The sequence below is a fragment of the Clarias gariepinus genome, chromosome 6 (genome assembly GCF_024256425.1).
Source record: "Clarias gariepinus isolate MV-2021 ecotype Netherlands chromosome 6, CGAR_prim_01v2, whole genome shotgun sequence".
Classification (NCBI taxonomy): domain Eukaryota; kingdom Metazoa; phylum Chordata; class Actinopteri; order Siluriformes; family Clariidae; genus Clarias; species Clarias gariepinus.
Genome location: NC_071105.1, coordinates 21,137,606 through 21,161,176, shown reverse-complemented (window position 1 = coordinate 21,161,176; position 23,571 = coordinate 21,137,606). Strand labels below are relative to the sequence as shown.

The following is a 23,571-nucleotide window of genomic DNA, read 5'->3' as shown; positions in this document are numbered from 1 at the left end:
ATATGTCAAGTGTACGCCAATGGATCTTGGAGGATAATGAAAAACATAGCTATCTAGCGGCCTTGATGCAAACTACTTCAGAACACCTTAGAGTTTTATCACTGTGTTCTTCTGCTGATATACATTTATCATAATTATACCACACTGTTGTTGATTGACAGCAGTATATTTTTTATTGTATTTTTACAGAAACATGCAGGCAGGGAGAACATGCCAAACTCTGCACAGACAGAAACCAAAGCTCAGGATCAAACCTGCAACTGAAAGGCAGTAACACCACTATACAGTATAATATGAAGCGAATTATCACAATCACAAAAAAAAATTATTTATAAATGTTGTTTTCATATTTTATTTCATAATGCTGCAAGGCACAATAAGATTGTTGTTGGAGATTTTACTTTTAAATTTATTGAAATGTTTTGGTTTGAAATAAAATAAGATAGTGGCATTCAAAATAATAAAATAAACCGTTCAAAAAATTCAAAATAATGTATTTTTAAGGCTGATTGAGATATTGTCATTTACCATGCAAATCAAAATAAGCTGATTATTCCAATTTCGTGTAATGTCAGTTTGTTTTAATGTGTATCCTATTGTTGAGTAATTCACTAAAAAGACATAGCTAATTTCAATACTTAAAGCACACATTCATTTCGACACACGCAGTTTTCCCCATTTTTTCCACAAAAAAAGGAGTAATGTGTTAATAATATAGCATATAGCTTGCTTTGATCCAGGTTCTCTAGCTTTTGTTTTTCCACTTTGCTATAGGTAGTTTCTTTCATTCTGGGGAAAGAAAAAAATGGACATATTACTTAGTTTGGTCACCGCCCACTTGACACAATAATCAATAAAATAAACTTTGTTTTAAATATCCTTCTGTTCTGTTTCAATCCAAATGCACACCTCTTACTGTCAGCTTGGTAGAACTCTCAGCATGGCCCAGAGAGTTCTCTGCCACAACTTTGTACTCTCCTGTGTCTTTGGGGCCCACCAATAGGATGAGCAGGGAGCAGACTCCACATGTGTTGGAGATGTAGTAATTGATATTTGTGTTGATATTAACATCATTGTGATACCAGGTAACATGAGGGGTGGGATTGCCACTTACAGCACAACTCATGTAGCATTCGTAGCCCTTTGGAGCTATATGTAGTTTCAAAGGCACCGTGAATTTGGGAGCTGCCTGGAAGTTCCGTTTCTTTGGTTCTGGTGGGTTTATTATTAATTTACCTTGAGAGAAGAATAACAGCATTTAGTACATGATTCCAATTATCTGGAAAGACACAAAATGCATCGTTCATGGTCTATAAATTAATCTCTGGCACTGTTGATAGGTCATTTTATTAATCTAAACTGGTTTGTGAAAGCAAGTGCTAAATCAGATGCAGTATAGCTTTTAAAACTTTCTGGTTGGTGGCTAACATACATTGATCAGCTATAACATTAACACGATCACCAGGTGATTTAAATATCATGGAGTATCAATTAAATACCAGTAAACTGGTGACATGACCACGAAACACCAAGACGCACCCATGGCCACAGGGTTAAAAAAGCCAGCATGTCAAGTCCAATCCCACATAAAAAGCCAATGCAGCACAAATCACCAAAAAGTCAATGCCGACCATGATAGAAAGGCACCAAAAAATCCAATGCACCACAGCCTACTGCGCACAGAGCCCAAACTCCCCAGATCATGATCCAGTAAAACACCCATGGGATGCACTGGAAAAAGAAGTTCAGTGTGTGAATGCCCCACCCAACAAACCACAGCACCCAAAGAATTTGCCGGCAATGTCCTGCTTCCAGACACCATATCATTCCCTAAGAGGTGATGTGGGGCCACAAAGGGGCCATAGCCACCCTGGTGGCACAAGGGTAACCCAAAATATAGGTTGTTTTATTGTGAATATTTTTAATGTTATATCTGATCAGTGTACTAATTATATTTCATAAAACAAGAAGTACTGGTTTAAGATATCATTCATATTATACAGACAAAATACAGGGTGTGGAAAAATATATTTTGTGAAATTATGTATGTCCAAACCTTTCTTTTTAACAGCTCCCCATATTGCAGACTCAGATGGTTCAGAGAGCCCCATATCATTCTTAGCATATACACGGAACTTATACTCTCTACCCTCTATAATAACGATGGTAAATTTGTGGTTAAAGAGATGGTCTGCTACTGTCCCCCAGGTCTGTTTAACAGAGTCTCGTTTCATCACCATGTAGTGGAGCCGGTCATCTCTTTTCTCATCAGGAGATGGAGTCCAGGTGAGGGTTAAAGTTCCCATAACATTCTGCTCAAGTTGAACTTCTCCTGGAGGTTTGGGCTCATCTGAGAATATTTTAATGATACAGTATTATTATTAAATAAATCCAAGCCTAAATCTTGGGAGGTAATAAATACCAGAAATAACGGAACCCCTTTCAATTTAGAGCTGGAAGTGCTTAACATTGATAAAGGCTACATTTTTAAATGAAAAATGTAAAGGAGTCATGCACATCATATGGCACTTATGATACTATTTTTATTACCAGTGACTCTAATATCAATGTCGAACGTTTCCTGGCCGACCATATTTTTGACAATGATAGTGTAAATGCCACTGTCTGATCGATCGGATGTTGGAATTAGCAGCTGGGAAATTTTCTCAGAATTAGTAATTGTCACATGTTTAGCCACAGGCACATTATCCTTCAGCCAAATGACGTCTGGTAAAGGTGAAGCCTGCAAGTAAAAAGGACAATAAAAAAACCTGAATAATATAATTCAATAATGCACCCATTTAAAGATAATTTTTATTAAATGTATGTTAACCTGTTAACAAAGACCAAAATGTATCAGTAATATACAGTATGGTGTCAAGCTACACTGGATCTCTACAAGTTTTAAACAATTGTCAGTGACTGTCTATAAACTATAGTACCTCAAAAGGTATGGAGGCCCGAACTGTGTTTCCAGCTTTTACAACCATTACATTTTTCATCTTTCGTTCAGTGAATTTTGGTTTTACTGTAAAAGCAAGTTAGATTGAAAATGTTAAGTTATGGTAAATGTTTTTAAAAACAAAGGCAACAACAAAACAATATTTGTGCCTACCAGGTGGAGGCATGGCAACAGTGTAGTTGTCAAACACTTTCGGAGGTCCCTCTCCTCCTTCATTGGTTGCAATAACCCTTACCCAGTAGGAGTTTAAGGGTTTCAGACCTGTTACAGTGAAAGAAGTCTGAACAATGGCATTTGTATTGCAGCGGCTCCACTCAATCTGGTCTGTAGGTCTGATTTCCACAAAGTATCCTTTTACTTCATCTTCAATTCCATTCTCCACATTTGGTTTAGTCCAAGCCAGGCTTAAAGTGTTGTAACTAGAGTCAGTTACCTTGAGATCTCTAACCTTCCCAGGCGGCTCTATGGTAAGAAAAGTCACATCGAATATCGAAAAGTTAGACTGTTATTTATATCTGTTACTAGACAGGAAATATGACCAATCTAATTGTCATAATATGCTGCATCATACTTTGGGGGTCTCGTGCAAATACACTTTCAGAGGGGCCACTTGGTTCTCCAGGACCACACGTGTTAATTGCAATGACTCTGAATTCATACTCCACTCCTTGCATCACATCTGTCACTGTAAACTTTTTCTCTAAAAATAATACAAAGGTAAACATTTTTGACTTAGGGTATTGAATCTTAGTAACATCTGTATCACTATGAAAGATTTTAAGCAACTAATGGCACATAAGTACAAGTTATGTTTAAGAACATCTTGACATGTAGTGGACAAAAAACCTCTAATCGGCTCATCTGGAGGGTTCACATGATTCCAGGTGTTACTGCCCTTTTTGCGTTTCTCCAGATTGTAGCCTATAATACTTCCCCCACCGGTGTTGGTTGGCAGGGCCCATGCTAGCTTAATGCAGTCCTTAAAAGCACTGACCACCTTAGGACATGCAGGCTGACCAGGGAAAGCTAGGGAAACAGACAGTTGGATGAAATGGTTAAGCATCAACTTTATCCAAGTAGCAACATAAGATGTTGATGTTGCTGCAATTTTATTTATTATTTATTTATTTTAAATTTTTTTAAATACCAATGGATACACAACATTGTGATACACCCCAATGGATTACACTTAGTTTGGTTAAGGTTATACGGTTCCATATTTAAATATGTACCCAATGTGCCAGCTGCAATATCATTAGTTTCCATGATATCACTAATCCCTTCTGAATTCTTGGCACTGATCCTGTAGCAGTACTTTCTGCCACGCTCAATATTTGTGTCTCTGTACTTAGGTTGTCCAGGGATTTCTCCAATTTTAGTCCAGGTGTTGCGTCCCACTTGCTGTCGCTCCAGGATGTAGTTGGTTACAGGGCAGCCTCCATCATCTTTTGGAGGCCTCCATTTAATTTCAATAGCAGATAATGAACTTTCTACAACATCTATAGGCCCTTGAGGTGGTGTTGGTTTGTCTAAACAAACAAGAAATATAAAGATTATCAAAAGGTTTTTATTACTTTCTAGGTATCTTAACCACATTTTACAATGCTGGTTAAAAAAAACAACATACCAAGAACAATAAGGTTAGATGTTGCCTCAGTGGTAGCAAATTCATTTTTAAGTTTGATTTTGACTTCGCCTGTGTTTTTACGCTGACATTTATTAAAACGTAGTCGGCTCTGAGTGTTGGAACTCTCAATCCTGACACCGGGGCCTTCCAAAAGCTCTATTTCATCTTTTAACCACTGCACTCTGATTGGTTCCTTTCCTGAGAATGGAAGCTTGAAAATGGCATTTTCACCGGCTTTTACAACAACACCTTTTGAGAACTTAGCCATGGCATCTGCATCAATTTTTGGTGGATCTAAATATGAGTGGAGAAGGTAGAGAGAAGTTAACTTCTGTACAAAGACTTTGGTTGTTTAAGTGATCTGATTACAAAGGGGAATAAAAAAGAAAATTATTATCTGACGTTTTTACCTTGAATAATTAATGAGGCCTCTGATTTACGTCCTTCTGCTTCAAACCTATACACGCCTGCATTGCCCTCCTCACAATTCCTTATTTTTATTTTGTGAATGCCACCTTCCTTGGAAATAGTAATTCCGTTCATAGACTCTAACTAACCCACAAAACATAATGAAAATAAAGTACATGGGAAATGTTTTTTTAAAACATTTATTGTACTGTTTTAAGAAAAACAGATTAAAAATGGATTAAATTAGTTTCGTAAAGACAGAGTACCAAAGGGTACACATTATGTCCAAATGTTGCTGTGTCTTTATAAAAATTTGGCTGTTAGAATGGACTACCTTTTGACCATCTTTGTACCAAATTCCAACAGAATCTTTACTGCTGAGTGTGCAAGATAATTCTGCTGTCTCTCCAATATTGGCAGCAGTATTAGATAGTCCACTAAGAAAGTGGACCTCTGGTTCTGAAAACAAAAAAACAGAGGAAACAAGGTTGACTGTTGCTATTTATTGCATAATGGTCATATTAATTTTTGGATTACTACTATGGTATAAACCATTCATTTCTGTTTATTAAGACCAGATCTTAAACATACCTTTCTTTGTGTCAGGGACCAACTGACCACTTCTTAGGTGCTTTTTATGTTTCATGTCTCCAGTTCCATCCCCATCCGTCATGACACCACCTGCTCCATCCCCACTTCTGCTATCTTCCTGTAATCCACTTACTCCATCTTTTCCTAATTCATCACCTGATAGTCCATCTTTTCCAGATCCATCACCTGATAGTCCATCTTTTCCAGATCCACCTTTTTCTGATCCACCAAATGATCTACCAACTGACAGTTCATCTTTTCCAGATATATCTTTTTCCAGCCCGATACCAGATAAGTCAGCCTTTATTGATCCACCTTTGTCTGAACCATCCCCTAGAAGTCCATTTTTCCCCAGCCCATCTTTTTTTAAGTCACCTTTTCCCTTTCCCCCTTGCCCACTTCCACCTCCCATAATTCCATGTTTTTCAGTCCCATCTCCCATGCTAGATCCATCACTAGGTCCTCTGTCTGTTTTGGCTGTTGTGCCATGCAGCTTCCAGGCCTGCTCTTTACCCAACTTTTTAGCATTATCTGTACCTCTCTGGTCTTTCCGAAGGGCATTTGGGTCTTCTATATAAAGAAAGCATAATAAATGGAAAATATGTAGAATTACATATTTATTTTAAACCAATGGCACTATTAAAAAAAAAAAAAACTTTTACCTTCCACACTCAAAGCTGCTTTGGATGAATTAATTCCAGCAATAACTGTGTAAGTACCACTGTCTACTGGTTCACAGTCCTTTACTACTAATCGGTGAGTAAGCATATCTTCTGAAACAGTTATATCGTATTTATCCCCCGGCTCAATGAATGCATCATTGGCATACCAGGTAAGTGTTGACACAGGATCAGATAATGCGCATTCAAATGAAGCATCTTTGCCTTTGATCACAGAGACATCCTCCAGACTGCTATCAAATTCAACATCTGCAACTGTGAAAAAAGATGGAAGCAAAGTTGGTTGTGCTGCTACAGTGCAAACTTTGGATGCACTCTAGACGTTTTGAATTTTAAATTTAGTCTTACTCTCCAATTCAGTTGAAAACATGTTTGAATCTTCCACATTCAGTTGATATAGGCCTGCATCTTCTGGGTCAACATCATTAATGGTAAATGTGTATTTATCGCCGACTTTTTTCAGATTGTATTTAAAAGAACCTTTAGTGCCATCACCATAGTCAATTAAATCACCATCCTGGAAAGAATAAGTTTAATTAGATAGTGTCCACCTAAGTGGAGTTATTTTATAGTAATATCTACATATAGAAATATCACTGCAGTTGCACTTGTGTCTCTCACCTTGTAAAGATAAATTTTGCTATTGGGATTCTTGAGCTTCATTTCAAGTTCAAATTGAGCTTTTCTATTTGGTTTGAGCAATATTGGTTTCATATTTTCAACCTTTTCAACATACTGGGAAAAATAAAGACAACAGTGGTAAATAAAGTACAGTGTATAAGCTTTGCAACTAAACAAATCTAGCTAAATGAAAAAAATAGTAAAAAATAATAAAAATACATGGTAAACACTTTAAATTCATCTTTGACTGCAACAGTGTGAAGGTGTTCATACCTTCGACTGTGCGTCCTCTCTTTCCTTTTTCATCTGGTTAAGTCTTTTTAGCATCCATCGGTAGTCAGTAATCCCAAAGTCACGACAAATGCGCTCATAGTCTTTCTTCTGAGCACTCAATAATACCTCCCAAAACTTTGGGTCCACCTCACCCTCTTTCATGGGTTTTGCTTTAGCCTTTTTCACAACTCTGTGCAAAAGTGGTAAAGATATTTGATACCAAAAATTTTAAAAGCGGCTTTCTATTCATACATATTAATTTTAAAAACTGTAAAAAAAAATGTAGATCCTTTAACTATTTGATTGTGATACTTTACACTGTTTTCTTCAGCATTTTTCTAAAGTCTTCAGGTTCATTTTGTCCTGAATTAAACACACGCACACGCACACACGTACACACACACACACACACACAAAACAAGTAAATCAATGATAAATAAACCATATCTGTTTGACCATGAGCCATTTAATTTCTAGTCTAAAAAATATGCCATTATCTTTTAATTTAATTTAAGCTTATACTAAATGTTGCAAATTTAGTTTTGAATGACTACATTGTGCATTTGGCAGTGAATTGCACCCTAGTGTTATGTTTTCGTTTTTGCTGTTGTTATTATTGTTGTTGTTTTTTTGTTTTTTTTTAAGGACTTTTAGTTGTTGCTATTGGTCCCAGCCTTTACAGTTTTAGTTTTATGTGTGATTTAAGTTTAACTATTAGTGAGAGGAATTTATTTGGCTAAATTAAGCAACAAGAACCTTCCCTTCCCGAACGGCTCTTCATTTAGTGCTACTCCTGCCTTTCATAATTCAGCTGACATTAGTAATGTTTTGACCTGTGATTGGAAATGTATGCACCTTTAACACTTAATTTATTTAATGTATTTGTACACACTTGAGCACATTTATCCAGCATCCAACATTATTAAATTATAAAATAAAATAACACTGAATAGAAAATATTCAGCCACTTTATGGTGTGCTTATGGCTGACCATTGTGGTAAAAAAAAAAAAATCAACCTGTGGTGTATTAGAAAAATAAAAATAAAAAGACATCGAAAAAGAAAATCAGGTCCCTGACATGAGCTGGCACTCATCATTCACATAAACGTTCTGGCTCATAGAGCAGGAATTCATCACTATCAGTCATATTATTTAGTATCTGGTCTTGCAGCTTTTCTTTTGTAATCAATTTGTTACTGTTCTGTTTGGTTTACTACATTCATTCATGTTTAGTTTATTTTTCTGTGTGGGTGAACTGTTTTGTTTATGTTAAATAAAGTCTACATCTGCTATTATGTCATGTGTCACCCACCTCTCTAACATGACGGAATTAAAATGTTATAACCTTACGGCATAGTAAAATGCAACTGGTCGGCACAGGCTATTATGCTTGAATTACATCATGTTATGTCCTGATTAGCTGTAAAATAAATCTTGTTTGCCATGTTCGCCTAGAGCCAGCAGCAGTAAATGGCAGACCATTTATTCTTCCTGCTGGTTACTGTTTTATATCCTTACAATGACTGCATATATAGAGATCTGAATTGTAATACAAACATGAAATTAAAACCTTGGCCCGAATTGTATTGAACTGATGACCTTAGCTGTTAGCCCTAAACTAAGCCATTTTAACCTTGTTAGCCCTGAGCTAAGGCCTATTAGCCTTGTTAGGCCTGATCTAAGTCCTGTTTGCCATGCTAGCCTAAAGCAAAGTCCTATAGGCCATGTTAGCCCTGAGCGAATCCATGTTATTCCAGTTAGGCCTGAGATATAGCCAGAGATTTTTGTGAGTGTAAAACCGTTTCCTGTTAGCCCTGTTTACCTGATTCCTGTTTTGCTCTGCCTAAGTCATAGTCTGAGAACCCAGAATTATGCTAAACTGACTCAAAAGCACATGTCATGCCGGGCCTGAATCATACCATATCATACTGATTTACACCCTGATCTGCCAAAAATATGCCCTACACCACCTGTTGACTTTGTGTTGGTACTGTGCTCTTCTCTAATTCCCACAAACAATTCCCTGGGCAAATGAGCCCTGTGTTCATGCCCAGGTCTGCCACAGGCCCCATTCCAAGTCCCACCCAGACCCATGTCACAGCCTTGGCACTGGAGGGATTGACCTAAGACTTTGAGGGTATTGTCCCAGGCTACCATAGGCATGATGTCAGGGTTGTACAGTATGTTTTCTTTGATGATGTCTAAGCAGTTATTAATTTTTTTTTGGATGAGAGTGACTGTTAAATGCTTTTTTCATAATTGTAAAATGTATTCTCAATGATTAAATTCAACAGGATGTCTGCATGAAATGTAAAGATAGTGGACATATGTCCTAGGTAAAAAATACCAGGACAAGCCATGGTTTTATAGGAAAATAAGCAACAAAGAGGGTTAGTGTGCTGTGACCTACAGTTGGTTATTTTATTGTATCTGCTTATCCTGACATGTTTTATTACTCTTTTATTAGTAATAAAAAAAATCTTATATAATAGTCTTTTGAAACAATTACATAATTTGTATTTAATTAGAAATTCACACACTATTTTTATATATAATTTTCTGCATAAACAAGTCTCAAACCACCCCTATATGGGGGCAAAGGTTTTACTGTGACAGATTGCAAAGTGTCTTAAGATACAATTTAAAAATTAGTTGTTTATGTAACAGCCTAAGCAGCAACTTAATTTCCCCTCTTGTCTAGTCCAACCACTCAGCATTCAGTTCACTGACCGAATTGTCTGTCATCACCTGCACCAGGTTTTCCCTGTTTATGCCTTAGGTAAGATGCCTAATGTTTTCATGCTTAAATGAATCATACGTCACTGAAACTGGTCAGGTACAGGGACTGAACTGAGAGTTAAAATAATCATCCAGGAGGCATGGAGAACAAATTTTTTTTCTAGGACTACATTAAAAATGACAAGAAAGTCTGGTTCTTTAGAAGTAAAATATGAAGAAAGGAAGGGTGGCTGAACACATGACATGACATGACAGTACTGTAGGTAAATTTAATGTAGTTGCTTATCTGCAAAACAAGTTAGTTCCGTTCTTCTCTCTTTATATCTGCTGAACATTTACGTAAGGTGCTTATACATATCAGACTCAACAATCTCCTCAAGTTCTCTCACACGCTCTTGCTTCCTCCTCTACACTGGCTTCCTGTAGCTGCCCTCTGAAGATTTGAAACAATAATGATTGGCCACAAATGCTCCCTTCAGGGTTCCAGCATGAGTTGACTGGACACCACAAATTTCTGTTCTGGTCCTCTGGTAGTGGAATGAACTTTATTTTGCTGTCCAAACATGGGCTGTCTTTAAACAAAGACTTACCACTTAAATTGAAAGTTCTATTGAAAGAATCCCTTATCCTGAATGTTTTCTTGTCATGCTGCACTAATTCTGCTTAACAGGATTTTAGCTTGATGGCCTAACCTAGTGAACTATCATAAGAAATATTTTAAAGACTGCAATACACTTCTTTAAGTCATTCTGTATAATGTAAACTACTAAATACCCTTAAATGCTGTAAACAGGCAGTGTATTGCAGGCCTCTTAAATTTGACCCTGAATGGCTAAAATGTATTCACTGATTTTCATAACAGCACACCTCTGACAATATTGATACAATGGAACCTCGGATTGCGAGTAACGCAGTTTGCGAGTGTTTAGCAAGACGAGCAAAGATTTTTAATAAATTTTGACTTGAAAAACGAGCAAGTCTTGGTTTGGGAGTACGGAGTATTATGTATCACACATGCGCTTCTTTTTTTGCCACCGAGCGTCACGTGATCACAACTGAGCCAACTATTTTTCTCTCTCATGTGCTGCGGAATTGTGAATAATCGTCTCCCCTGCTGGGTCTTAGTGCTTGTCTCTCTCGGGTATAATCAACATCCGTGCACAGGTGTACTGTTTACTATAACACTGTGACCACGTGTGCGTGTAAAACATATTTTATTCTGTGTTTGTAAGCGCGTGTGTACAGCGCATGTGTACTGTTTCTTATAACACACGTGTGTGCGCGCGTGTAAAGCAAAAGAAAGTCTCATTAGAAGGTTAAAAATCCATGTTCTCTCTCAGCCTCAGTTCTCTCTTATGTGTGTGCGCGTGTAATTTAACACCGTGCCGGGTCACACACACTTTTTCTCTTTCTCTCTCGTCTTTATTGTGTGTGTGTGTGTTTGTTTGTGTGTGTGAAGCCCCTGTCTCTGCTTCACACATACACAAACACACACTTTGCTCCTCACAGAAAGACTGCTTTGTCGCGATTCTTTTTAAAGTTAAAATCCAGGTTCATTTGTTTGTTTGTTTTACTTCACAGCAGTGTTTTCATTAGTATGCGCTCACACGAGTGTCATTAGCGATGTTCCTTGGTAATTTTCTAACAAAACACATTAACTTTTTGTTAATGTGTGTTTATGTGAAGTCCGAAGGAGAAAGGTTTACTGTGTAAGAAAGTGTCATTAGAAGGTTAAAAATCCATTTTCTCCCTCAGCCTCTCTTATGTGTGGGCGCGAGCATAATTTGACACCGTGCTGGTTCACACACTCTCTCTCGGGATGGGAGGGGCTTCACACTCACACACACACACACACAGAGCCCCTGCGCGCATAAACAGAAACACAGGAAAATCTATCTGGATTTATTTTGACTTTTTTTAAAGGTAAAGTGCTGGTTAATTTGTTTTATTTTTACTTAATATTTTGTGTTAATTATTTTTATGTATTTATTTTTTTGGGGCTGTGGAATGAATAATTTGAGTTTCCATTATTTCTTAATTATTAATTATGCTGGTAATCCAAGGTTCCACTGAAGTTGTCAGAGGTTTATTATAGTATATTGCAGGGATTTTTAGAGTGGATTTTCATGTTATTTAATCCTGAAACTTGATTTTAAAAGAGATCATTAATTAACAAAGTAAAATTTATAACCATTGCTATATTAAAGCTTTATGTATGGAGAATATTCTTATACATACAGTACATACCTGGCCTGTTTTTCCGGATGTCATCTGAAAAAGAAAATAATTAAAGCTGGGATAAAAGGACACTTATTATTATTATTATTATTATTATTATTATTATTTCTATATCTTTAAGTGTAAATTATGTCTTACCTTGGATAACCTTAAGCGTTGCTGTACAAACAGCTTTTCCAAATGTGTTTGTAGCAAAACATTTGTATACATCTGCTTCATCAGCTGTTACATTTAAAATCTGTCATGAACATTAACATAATCTGTATAATTGAATATATACTAAAAGATTTCTTTTTTTGCAAAGCATATGTCTATTTAAAGGAATTTACTTACTGTTTTAAACAAATGTTGTTAGTTTTATTAATGAATCCCTAGAGTATGTTGTCATGGTCTTTTAGCTACTGTTCGAATATTTGGACACTATAGTTAATATGAGGCTGGGCCTTATGTACGATTGATAAATTGATCTTTAAGGCAATTTCTTTATCTCTTCAGTACTGACTTTCAAAATAATTCCCTGTTACAATCATGTTTTGTCTTGAGAACTGTCACCTGCACACAGCTGTTTTTTCAAAGGCTCTACTTCCTTCCTCAGCAGAGCTTTTAATTATAAGGAAATTACATTGCTGTAGCATTTGCTTGACGACAAGAGGTGAATAAAATTTTGTTCATTGATTCTCCATTGATTGATTCTTTTACTGATTGCAACTTATTGCAGGTCCTGGCACAGTGTCTTAGTTGGCATAAATGAGTGTGGACTGTTTCAATAATTACTGCCAAGTATTAGCATTAATACAAACATTGAGTTAAAAACAAACCCATTTTCACTATACTTGGCATTGCTGATATGCTGTACACTGGTACTGTAAGTGAATTGTTCCAGAAGAAAAGACCCAAAGACCCAAAATGTCCTTCAATTGTACATAACTATCTATTTAGGTTGAGATAAATTTTTGTGCAACACACAACAACAAAGTTGAAGAAGCCCACAGACAAATTAAAACTATTTTAAAGATCAGTAGTGGTACAGCACTATTAGACCTATATTGTGGCCTTGATTAGCCCAGTGATATTGGTGAAGTTTGAATGCCACTGAATCATACTGAAAAGAAGATTCTTGGTACATTTGTCTATATACTGTATAGTATAAAACTAGGTGAGTGCCTGGTGCTCGGGCCACTCATGTAATCCAGGTGAGTTCAGCCTGAAATGGAAACATGGAGACTTTATTTGATGTAGAGTTGGGGTCAGGTGCAATGAAAGTGAGGCAGCAGGCATGTAATTAACAGACTTAGATGGCCAGACCCTTAGAATGGAACATATCTTTGGAAATGTGAAATGACACTTCACTGGTAGGTAATAAGCTTCAGTTAACATGTAAGATGGAAAGGTATGGATTAGAAATTGCAAGCTTCCCATCCAAAAACATAAGGGTTTTCGTAAAAAACTACAGAGTTCCACCAGCTGAGAGGAATGGAGGCTGTGGAATTATTATAGGTCTTGTGTCCAAGCCACACATTGTTAATAACAAACTTGTTGCTTGTAAGTGTACATCTTACTTTTGAACTCTGAGCCAGTGGTAAGTCCAGGAGAGCCCTGTGGTTTGCTTAGAAGAGAATGGAAGAAGCTTCAGAGAGATTGAGATTAATTAAATTTTAATTATTTCCTCCATTACGGAGTAAGAGCATTCTAAGTGCAATCTACAGTAAATGGACCACTACTTAATCATATAGAAAGCTGCTGTAGCTAAGAGATACTAGAGGTGTTGAAAGCCATCAAGTTAAAGAAGGATGCCTTTCAATATTACTTGATAACATATTTAAGGGTAGAATTTAGGAGCAAGCATCTGGGTTCCGTTCACATCTAGGAACATTGAACCACTTTACCTGTTGTACAGCTTTATAGGGACATAAGACTGTGTTAATACTGTATACACACCTTTGTCAATTTGGAGAAAGCCTATGACCAGTGTTGGGTGTAACACGTTACAAAGTAACTCATTAGAGTACTTGGATTACTTTTTTAATGTAACAAGTAATCTATCAGTTATTTAGTTACTTTAAAAAAAAAAAAGTGTGTGTGTGTGTGTGTGTGTGTGTGTGTGTGTGAAAGTCGTCCTACAAGCCCCACCCTGCTAACCCACCCCCCGCTGTTATTCCTGCTGTTATACCCCTATCTCACCTATGCGGTTTGACTACGCGAGGACCGACGCGCGAAAAGATGGAAACCTATGGGAAGCCAAACATATAAAAAGTGGGATGACACTTCGGCACCCGATTTAGCCCTCCTGGGCCACTCTGATAGAAATAGACTCCACTCACCATAAATTTACATTTTACCCCGCTGTGATGTGCACATACAAACCAGACATGGCAAGGCACATAGTGGAAACGATTTTAAACAGTCCTGACATTTTAAATAAGTTACCACCGAACACTGCATTTTCATAAAGGATAAATAAACATAATAAATTTAATTAGTTCAACTTCATAATGTCTGCCAAAGTCCTTATAGCCTAAGCATGAGAAAACAGCTTCCACTTTGTGCACTCTAAACCACAGCAGGATCGCGCATTGCTGCCCAGTGGGGCAAACGCAGGTTTGTGATTCGAGCAGCGTCGCTCAAGTTGGTCCGCACTGCGTGATCCACCGGGATGCGCAAATAAACCAAAACATCTCTGACTAAAACAACATGCATGAGGAGTTTCCATTTCCTGCAATGGAAAAGTACTCTGACTAGTTACTTTAATCAGAAAGTAACGCTGTAATGTAACTGATTACTTTTTAATGACAGTAATTTTGTAATGTAATTAGTTACTTGAAAAAGTAACGTCCCCCAACACTGCCTATGACCATGTGTAATTTGTTGTGGGAGGTGCTGCAGTAGTGTAGGTAACCTCCATCACTCTCTTGTGCAATTCTGTCTCTCCATTAGCACAGTGAGATTTGAAAAGAGAGTTGTCTCAACTTCACTGGCCCTTGCAGGGCTGCAACTACAACTCAACCAGCACCGAGAACCAGTGCATTACTTTCCCTCTTTTTTTCAATTTTTTCACATAATTATTGCTACTCATTATATGAGTCTGTTTTCTGTCCACTAGCATGTCAGCAAATCACTACAGTATCATGGTGGTTCAATGAGTAGCTTTGCAGTCTTACAGACTCAAGTTCCAAGTTACTTTCTATGCAGTTTCACCTGCCCATGGGTGTTTCCTGGAGGTTTTCTCCATCTTTCTAAATATTTTGGAAATCAGAGCTTATTGACGTGATTGTGATTGTTTATCACACCCCATCGTTCCCAGAACAGGCTGTAGGAAAAAGCATTTTCTAATGTGAATGAATGAATAACATTTTACCTGCAATAAGTATAGTCCAGTCTCTTTATCATATTTAGTATTGTATTTTACTGGATCAGAAATTTCTCCCTTGTTACGTGCCCATGTGATGGTGGGTTTTGGCTCTCCAGTCACCAATGCTTTGAAAGTGGCTGATTTACCTGCAATCAGGAAAAGTTATATCATAGCGGTGTTTTAGTTAAAAACAAAGCTGGGCTCCACATATCTAATGTTTACTACAGTCATGGACTATAGGCAGTCATTGTTTCATATCTTTGCTAATTTGTTATAAATTACTTATAATAAAATTATACATAGTAAAAAATCAATATAATCCAGACCCACATTTCTTTGTTTCCCTCAACCGATGAAACACTTTTTAACCAGTAAATTTTTTACCCAGCCATTAGTTTTTAAATCATTTTAATCTTTCATGATATTGATGGTTGATAAAACCGCAGTTTTTTTTGTTTAAATCAAATGTAAATCAGGGAATTTGTCTGCTAGTAAATATTAATGAGTTTGTCCAGTGTCATACTGTAAACTCACTCGTTTCACTCTCACTCATTATCTATACCACTTTATCCTGTATTCAGGGTCACAGTGGCCCTGGAGCCTATCCCAGGAGGCTTAGGGCATGAGGCAGGGTACACAACAGGCAATTTGGTAATGCCAATTGGCCTAATCTGCATGAGGAGACCAGAGTACCCAGAAGAAACCCACCAAGCACGGGGAGAACATGCAAATTCCATGCACACAGAGATGAAAATTTAACCTGGCTGGGAATCAAACCTGGACTCTGAAAGGCAACAGTGCTAACCACTACACCACCGTGTTGCCTCATACTGCAAACATAACTATTAATTGCCAAAATTATTATTTATTGTTATTATTATTATTATAGAGGTAAGATAAAGCAGATCTGTTGTACTTAATTCTATAAAAAAAAATGTATCAATACCTGCTTGAATGTTTATAGCCATGGGTTTCCTGGTGAAATCTGGGGTACTTTTTCCAGGTGGTATTTGTTCAACATATTGTGTGATAATAACACCAGGTATTCTGGATCTTTTCTTGATTGCCACTGTTAACATAAAAAAAGCTATTAAGAATCTACATATAGAAAAGTAATAAGCATTCAAAAAGAATTTGTGTTAGTAATATGCGTTAGGCGTCTGCATTCTAATTAAAATTATTATATTTGAAAATGTAAATTATAATTTGTCAGCCACAAGGAGGCAGTAAATTGCTAGAGTTATGGTTAATCCACACTCACAGGATACAAATCATTTTAATATCACAGTTAATTAACATTAACTTCTAACTAATAGCAGTAAATGATTTACTAAATTAAATATGTTTACCTATATTTTAACATGCTCAACAAATAAAGATATTCATAAGTTTATTCAAGCATGCTCACTGTTTTTCTTCACGGTTAACTCTTCTTACATACATGGATGATTCATAGAGTATCTGGTTTTAACTATTTAATTAACAGTTAAAAAAAAAAGGGAAAAGGAAAGAAAGGTTATTTTTCCCCCCTTCTTAACCCAAAGCAAAGCATCTTCAACAGAAAGTGTGGCAATGGGTGCACATAAACACAGACGTAGATATAAAAGTCAATATTTAGTTGCTGGAGGCAACTTAATTTTTTTTTTTTTTTTTTTTGTTACAACTATGCCTGTTGAGAAAGAAACTGTAGTGAGAGAAATTTATTGCAGCTCTGTTAAGTGTGAAAGGTGTAGTGTGAAAGTATTACATAAAAAACTAACACTGAAAATAAATACATTAAAATCCTATAGACACAAAAAATACAATGCATTATTAAAATTAGGTGCATGTATATATGTATATATGCATGCATTTGGTAAAAATAAGGTACTTTAATTTCTGGGTAAACTTGCAAGGTACATAATTAATCTGTCAAAGTCACTGGCTGTAATAATGATCTACAGACTTTAGACTGCCAGGTTCGGCTGCAATCTTTCAGTTAAGGTTTAGGAAAAAAACAAATAGATCAAACTAATGAAGAATAAAACAATAGTGTACTTGCATAGCTACATGCATGTTAATTATAAGGTGTGAGGCTGTATCTGTCTGTTATTAAAAAAATATTTTATGTCACATAGTGTAGTAATACAAGTAGTTTAGTGGATAGTGTTGGAACCTTCTTCACAAGTGGACGAGGTTTAATTCTGAAATGTATAGAAGCTGTTTTCGCCTTAGAAAAAGAGAAAAGTAACTACAGCGTCCTCTGCTGTTGTTGCCCAATCACACTTCACCTTTACTTGCAGAAATGCATCTCTAGTTAGTAATTATATCAGCTCTAGCTACAGTAGTGTTGGATTGTAAACACCTAGTTTCCTTAGTTCAGCAGTCATCTGAGGCTGCTAGGTACCATTCGCTTAAGTATATATTATGTTGTTTTATAAGAATCAGCTGGAATTTCATTTGGAATTCACGTAATGGACTAGTTCAATCTGTGTAAAAGTATGTAGTTTCCTGCTTTATTATGAACCTTGCAAAAAAATTTATTTAGTCCAAATAATTACTTTCAGAAGTTACATAATTAAGTGAATTTGAACAATAAAATTTGTGCATTGTGATTAATTATTGTATTTTCTGTTGTGCATGCTATGTTCAAATTGTGTACTGTTTTGTATTGTTTCCTGGGTAAAATAGAATGTTTATAATTTTAAAATCCGTAGCTGTTATTTTGAAGCAATACAAAAATAAGTAAATCATATTTTCACACCCCAATGTAGGCATGAAACTATGTTATCCATTTCTTTCCAGTGCCACAGTAAAAATGTTTCTTCTCTCATCTCAGGTTGATCATCTCCAGAATAATTTCCTGAATTGGGAAATTAGTAATCAATAGCTCAGTTGATGATTTTATGCCCTGGACATGATTCACTGTCAACTTTTGGGCCCCAGGTACCATTAGCATTATATTCCAATTAGAGCAAAGTGGTTCATTCATTGGAGATTGTCATCACTGAATCTGACCCTTACTGGACACAAATGATCCTACAGGTCACTGCTGTGGTTGTGGATTGACTCCTCTGGCAGTCTTCTTTGACTGTCTCTGGGTCTGTGCTTTGAATCTCGAAGATTCCACTCATATTTAGAATTTTATTCAACATTATTCACCCATTCTGATACATCCCCCCCATTTTGTTTCACAAATATTATCCAAAGGCTTGTACAGACGCTCTTTAGCCATGTTGCCTGCTACTCTGACAAGTGCTAGTGCTGTTCTTTTCGATTTCCTCCATTAAGGGTCACCAAAGAGGATCATCTAATCAGCACATTTTATTTGCACACAGGTTTTATGCTGGGTGCTCTTCCTGATGCAACCCTTCCTTTTTTTTTACCTGGGCTTGTAACTGTTACCAATGGTACCCCGCAACCCCAGTGGCTAGGTATGGGGCATTGGTTGGGGAAGCCTACCACTGAGCCACCAATGCCTACTGTACCAATGCAAGTCTTAAAACCACTCCGTTAGAGGGGTTTTAACCTCTCCTTTCAATTTGTATGTGAGATAGTGATAGAATGTAGAATGTATAGAATTTTCCAACTGCAGACTGGTGAGGACAAAAACTCAGGTATGTTTTGCATGTGTGTGTGTGTGTGTGTGTGTGTGTGTGTGTTTAATCACCAACACCTCTCTGTTTTGACTGTTTGCCATATCTATTACCTTTAGGTCAAAATTAACCCAACACCATATAAAGCAAATAGGTAAGGGTAATGTAGGATGTGTTTTTTAATTAAATTGAGTTCATTTACATAATCTTAAAAGAAAAAGAGCGAAGGACACCAAATTGTAGTGAAACAACAATTTTAATCTATTTATTATGTCCAGCACCAGGGTTGACCACATATTCAAATTTTTCAGTATGCACTACAGTGGAGCATTTGTTGAGCATACTCAATAAAGTTTAGTCTAACATGGTCCAGGCTTATCCAGTTAGCGCCCTTCATTAAATAATCTCCAGGATGGTGCCCCTTATTTGTCAGGTTTTTCTGTCAACCATTTTAGCACATTCTCCAATTTTTTCAGATAAAATCTATTTTAGATGCCAATAAGGATATATTAAAACCTTTACTTGAGGTTATATCAGGTTTAATAGATGTTTTAATGGCATTCTAAAGTTTACAGTCTTTGAGGGAAAGGTACAATGCAAGAGACAGATAATTTTCTTATTTTGACGGGTCAGCTAAACATTCTAACCTGAATACTAAACAATTAAAAGAATAGAAAAGAAAAAAAACTTTTAAAATTGACAGAAATGATTAAACAAAACAAAATTTATTTATTTAGTTCATTTTTATCTGAGCTAGTAGTAGTTGTGCTGATGCACAGTCAAGGATCCCAATCTACTCCCAATCCTTAATTCTGTCCTTCAGTCTTATACTGAGTGCTATTATAGACTGCAGTAGGTCACTAGTAGGGGCTCCCAATGCACCCGATTCAACTTATGATATAATTAATGGTCTTTCCTGATTTAGAGTGCTTGTTTTAGAGAGGGAAAATATTCAAATGTGCAAGATAATAGGTCCCGGGGTTGGTCTGTCCTAGTTTGCTGTCAGTTACATAGTGCTAAATAAGAAAAAAGAAAAAAAAAAAGACTTACCTCCAGTAGACATCTCTAAAATCTGTTTTTTAATTGTTTAACAAGTTGGCTTGGCTCTGAAAGAAAAAAGATTGACAAAGTACTCCATAATAATATTTACTTAAGTATTTATTTAAGCAAGCATTCATACACATTTTCTTCCCAAATATTTCCTTTATAAAATGATATTTCCATTTAGGCATGCATTTGCATTATAAATAATAACAAATGTAGTTATTATTATTGCAATATTCAGTTGGACCTTCAGTGTCTCTGAGTTACAGTGGGGCAAAAAAGTATTTTGTCAGCCACCAATTGTGCAAGTTCTCCCACTTAAAAAGATGAGAGAGGTCTGTCATTTTCATCATAGGTATACCTCAACTATGAGAGACAAAATAAGATTTTTTTTTTCCAGAAAATCACATTGTGGGATTTTTGAAGAATTTATTAGCAAATTATGGTGAAAAATTTCACCTACAAACAAGCAAGATTTCTGGCTCTCACAGACCTGTAACTTCTTTAAGAGGCTACTCTGCCCTCCTCTCGAAACTCCACTATGGCCAAGACCAAAGAGTCGTCAAAGGACACTAGAAACAAATTTGTAGACCTGCAACAGGCTGGGAAGACTGAATCTGCAATCGGTAAGCAACTTGGTGTGAAGAAATCAACTGTGGGAGCAATTATTAGAAAATGTAAGACATACAAGACCACTGATAATATCCCTCGATCTGGGGCTCAACGTAAGATCTCACCCCTTCGGGTCAAAATGATCACAAGAACTGTGAGCAAAAATCCCAGAACCACACGGGGGACCTAGTAAATGACCTGCAGAGAGCTGGGACCAAAGTAACAAAGGCTACCATCAGTAACACACTGCGCCGCCAGAGACTCAAATCCTGCAGTGCCAGACGTGTCCCTCTGCTTAAGCCAGTACGTGTCTAGGCCTGTCTGCAGTTTGCTAGAGAGCATTTGGATGATCCAGAGGGGGATTGGGAGAATGTCATACTTTATGCTCAGATGAAACCAAAACTGAACTTCGTGTTTGGAGAAGAAATAATGCTGAGTTGCATCCAAAGAACACCATACCTACTGTGAAGCATGGGGCTGGAAACATCATGCTTTGGGGCTGTTTATCTGCAAAGGGACCAGGATGACTGATCCGTGTAAAGGAAAGAATGAATGGGGCCATGTATTGTGAGATTTTGAGTAAAAAACCTCCTTCCATCAGCAAGGGCATTGAAGATGAAACGTGGCTGAGTCTTTCAGCATGACAATGATCCCAAACACACCGCTCGGGCACTGAAGGAGTGGCTTCGTAGGAAGCATTTCAAGGTCCTGGAGTGCCCTAGCCAGTCTCCAGATCTCAACCCCATAGAAAATCTTTGGTGGGAGTTAAAAGTCCATGTTGCCCAGCAACAGCCCCAAAACATCACTGCTCTAGAGGAGATCTGCATTATGGAATGAGCCAAAATACCAGCCTTTTGACCAAGACTTACAGAAAATATTTGACCTCTGTCATTGCCAACAAAGGGTATATAACAAAGTATTGAGATGAAATTTAGTTTTTGACCAAATACTTATTTTCCACCATAATTTGCAAATAAATTTTTTAAATATCCTACAATGTGATTTACTGGATTTTTTTATTTTTATTTTGTCTTTTATAGTTGAGGTATACCTACTGTATGATGAAAATTACAGGCGCCTCTCATCTCTTTAAGATGGGAGAACTTGCACAGTTGGTGGCTGACTAAACACTTTTTTGCCCCACTGTAGATGCTTGAGTCATGACGGCAGGGTAATAGTGAGCTGAATTTAATCAACATCCACATGGACATGGTGATCTAACCTCTCTTATTCACATAATAAACCAGGCCATCTTTCTTTTTCAGGAATCTGATGTTGAAATATTTTTATTTTATTTTTAATATTTCAAGAGCTACTCCTTAATTTATTATAAAATACTTAATTTATTTTAAATAAGTCTTTTCCTTTTTTATTCTTTTAAAACTATATGCCACTTGTTTTAAAAAGCTTCTGTGGGAAATTATTTTGTAAAACAGACATTAAAGCAGATATAGAAAGAAATACATCCAGTTTTTTATTTATTCATTTTAAGGACTAACTTTTATGCTGTGACCTTAATGATTTAGTGTAAATAATTCTAATAAAGATATATTAGGATTTTATCTAATTTATGCTGCATGTGTAGTAATATGAAACTGAGGATAAAGCTTTTAATGGCATTCTACAGTTATGAGATCCTTCTTGATGCATCAGCAGCTATTTAGGCTCTGCTTTTGATAGGTCACATACCTAGTAAAGCTATGAGGGACATGCTGGCTGTCATGACAGCTCTGCTAAAGCAGGAATATAAATAAATACATTAAAGAATAAAGGAAGAAAGAAAGAAGGAAAGGAAGGAAGGAAGAAAGAAAACACTGTCCAACATACAAAACATTTATAGATTTATTGGTGTAGTTTATTTAACTACTGTTTTTGTGGATAAATGAACCCAGAGATGAGAATCACATCTCAACTACTTGAATACAGTATTAGTTCTTAACATAAATAGACTGATCAAAAGTTAATACACAGACAACATGGAAAAACTGATTTTAATATTAAACACACATCTACACCCTGATTTCCTTTTTTTTTTTTTTTACACCTTTGCTAGAGGTACGCAGTTTCTCCAGTTGTAGGTAGATATCCCAATTTATTTTTCGATTAGTAAGTCATTCATTCATATAAATCTGCATGACAACCCAGTTTATGTAACACATGAAAGATGCATATGTAAAGATATCGATCAGGAAATGTGATGAGATCATCAGGGAAGTATCCTAAATGCAAAGTTAGATATAAGAACTATTGTGCTTACCTTCAGATTTTTGTACTGTAGTTTTGACTCCTGGATTTTAGTGTAACCGGTCCTCTTACAACAGTGAAATAATGGTAGGTCAAATGCACAACTCCATAGGTGGTGAAGTCAGTCAGCTGTCAAGAGTGTTACGGCTTTTATTTGGGAGAGGCCCACATTAAGGAGGGGGTCCTGCATGTGGTCCGTTCATATTTCATATTTAAGAATGAGATCAAAATTCAAGACGATTTGATGCCTTTTCCTTTTTTATCATAAAATAGAATATGGTCACATCCTGTGATGGTAAATATATATCATACATTGCCAAGCAAAGTAATATTATAAAAGCAGCAACTTTTTAGCAAAAAGACCTGTTTCAAAGACAATGTATAAACAGTGAAAAATTCCCAAAAATTCTAGATGACTCTCTGTCATAAAGCTCACTGGGTGTTAAAATATAAAACAGATTTAATTTGTATTTTGATACATGTTTTTATTTTTATTGACCACTGCATGATTCTATATGTGGTATTCCATAATGTTAGTGTTTTCATTATTATTATGAATAGTGTCAAGGCAGTAATAAAATTTTCTTAAAAAGTCCACTTTACATAA

General features: G+C 36.4%; 1 protein-coding gene across 1 annotated transcript; it reads right to left on the bottom strand.

Annotated features, from left to right (window-relative positions):
- Window positions 1–173: 173 nt before the first annotated feature.
- Window positions 174–23,066, bottom strand: LOC128526651 (immunoglobulin-like and fibronectin type III domain-containing protein 1). Its single transcript, XM_053498732.1, has 24 exons — window positions 22,978–23,066; window positions 20,115–20,170; window positions 16,436–16,558; window positions 15,496–15,635; window positions 12,279–12,378; window positions 12,150–12,173; window positions 7,480–7,525; window positions 7,163–7,352; window positions 6,890–7,003; window positions 6,617–6,785; window positions 6,251–6,523; window positions 5,589–6,158; window positions 5,332–5,456; window positions 5,000–5,141; window positions 4,590–4,883; window positions 4,195–4,491; window positions 3,809–3,988; window positions 3,534–3,662; window positions 3,116–3,424; window positions 2,943–3,028; window positions 2,551–2,743; window positions 2,057–2,350; window positions 910–1,236; window positions 174–789 (listed from the first exon to the last, which is right to left on the bottom strand). The coding sequence occupies exons 2-24, from the start codon at window positions 20,125–20,127 to the stop codon at window positions 785–787; spliced, it is 4,143 nt and encodes a 1,380-aa protein (XP_053354707.1). The 5' UTR covers window positions 20,128–20,170; window positions 22,978–23,066; the 3' UTR covers window positions 174–784.
- Window positions 23,067–23,571: the final 505 nt, after the last annotated feature.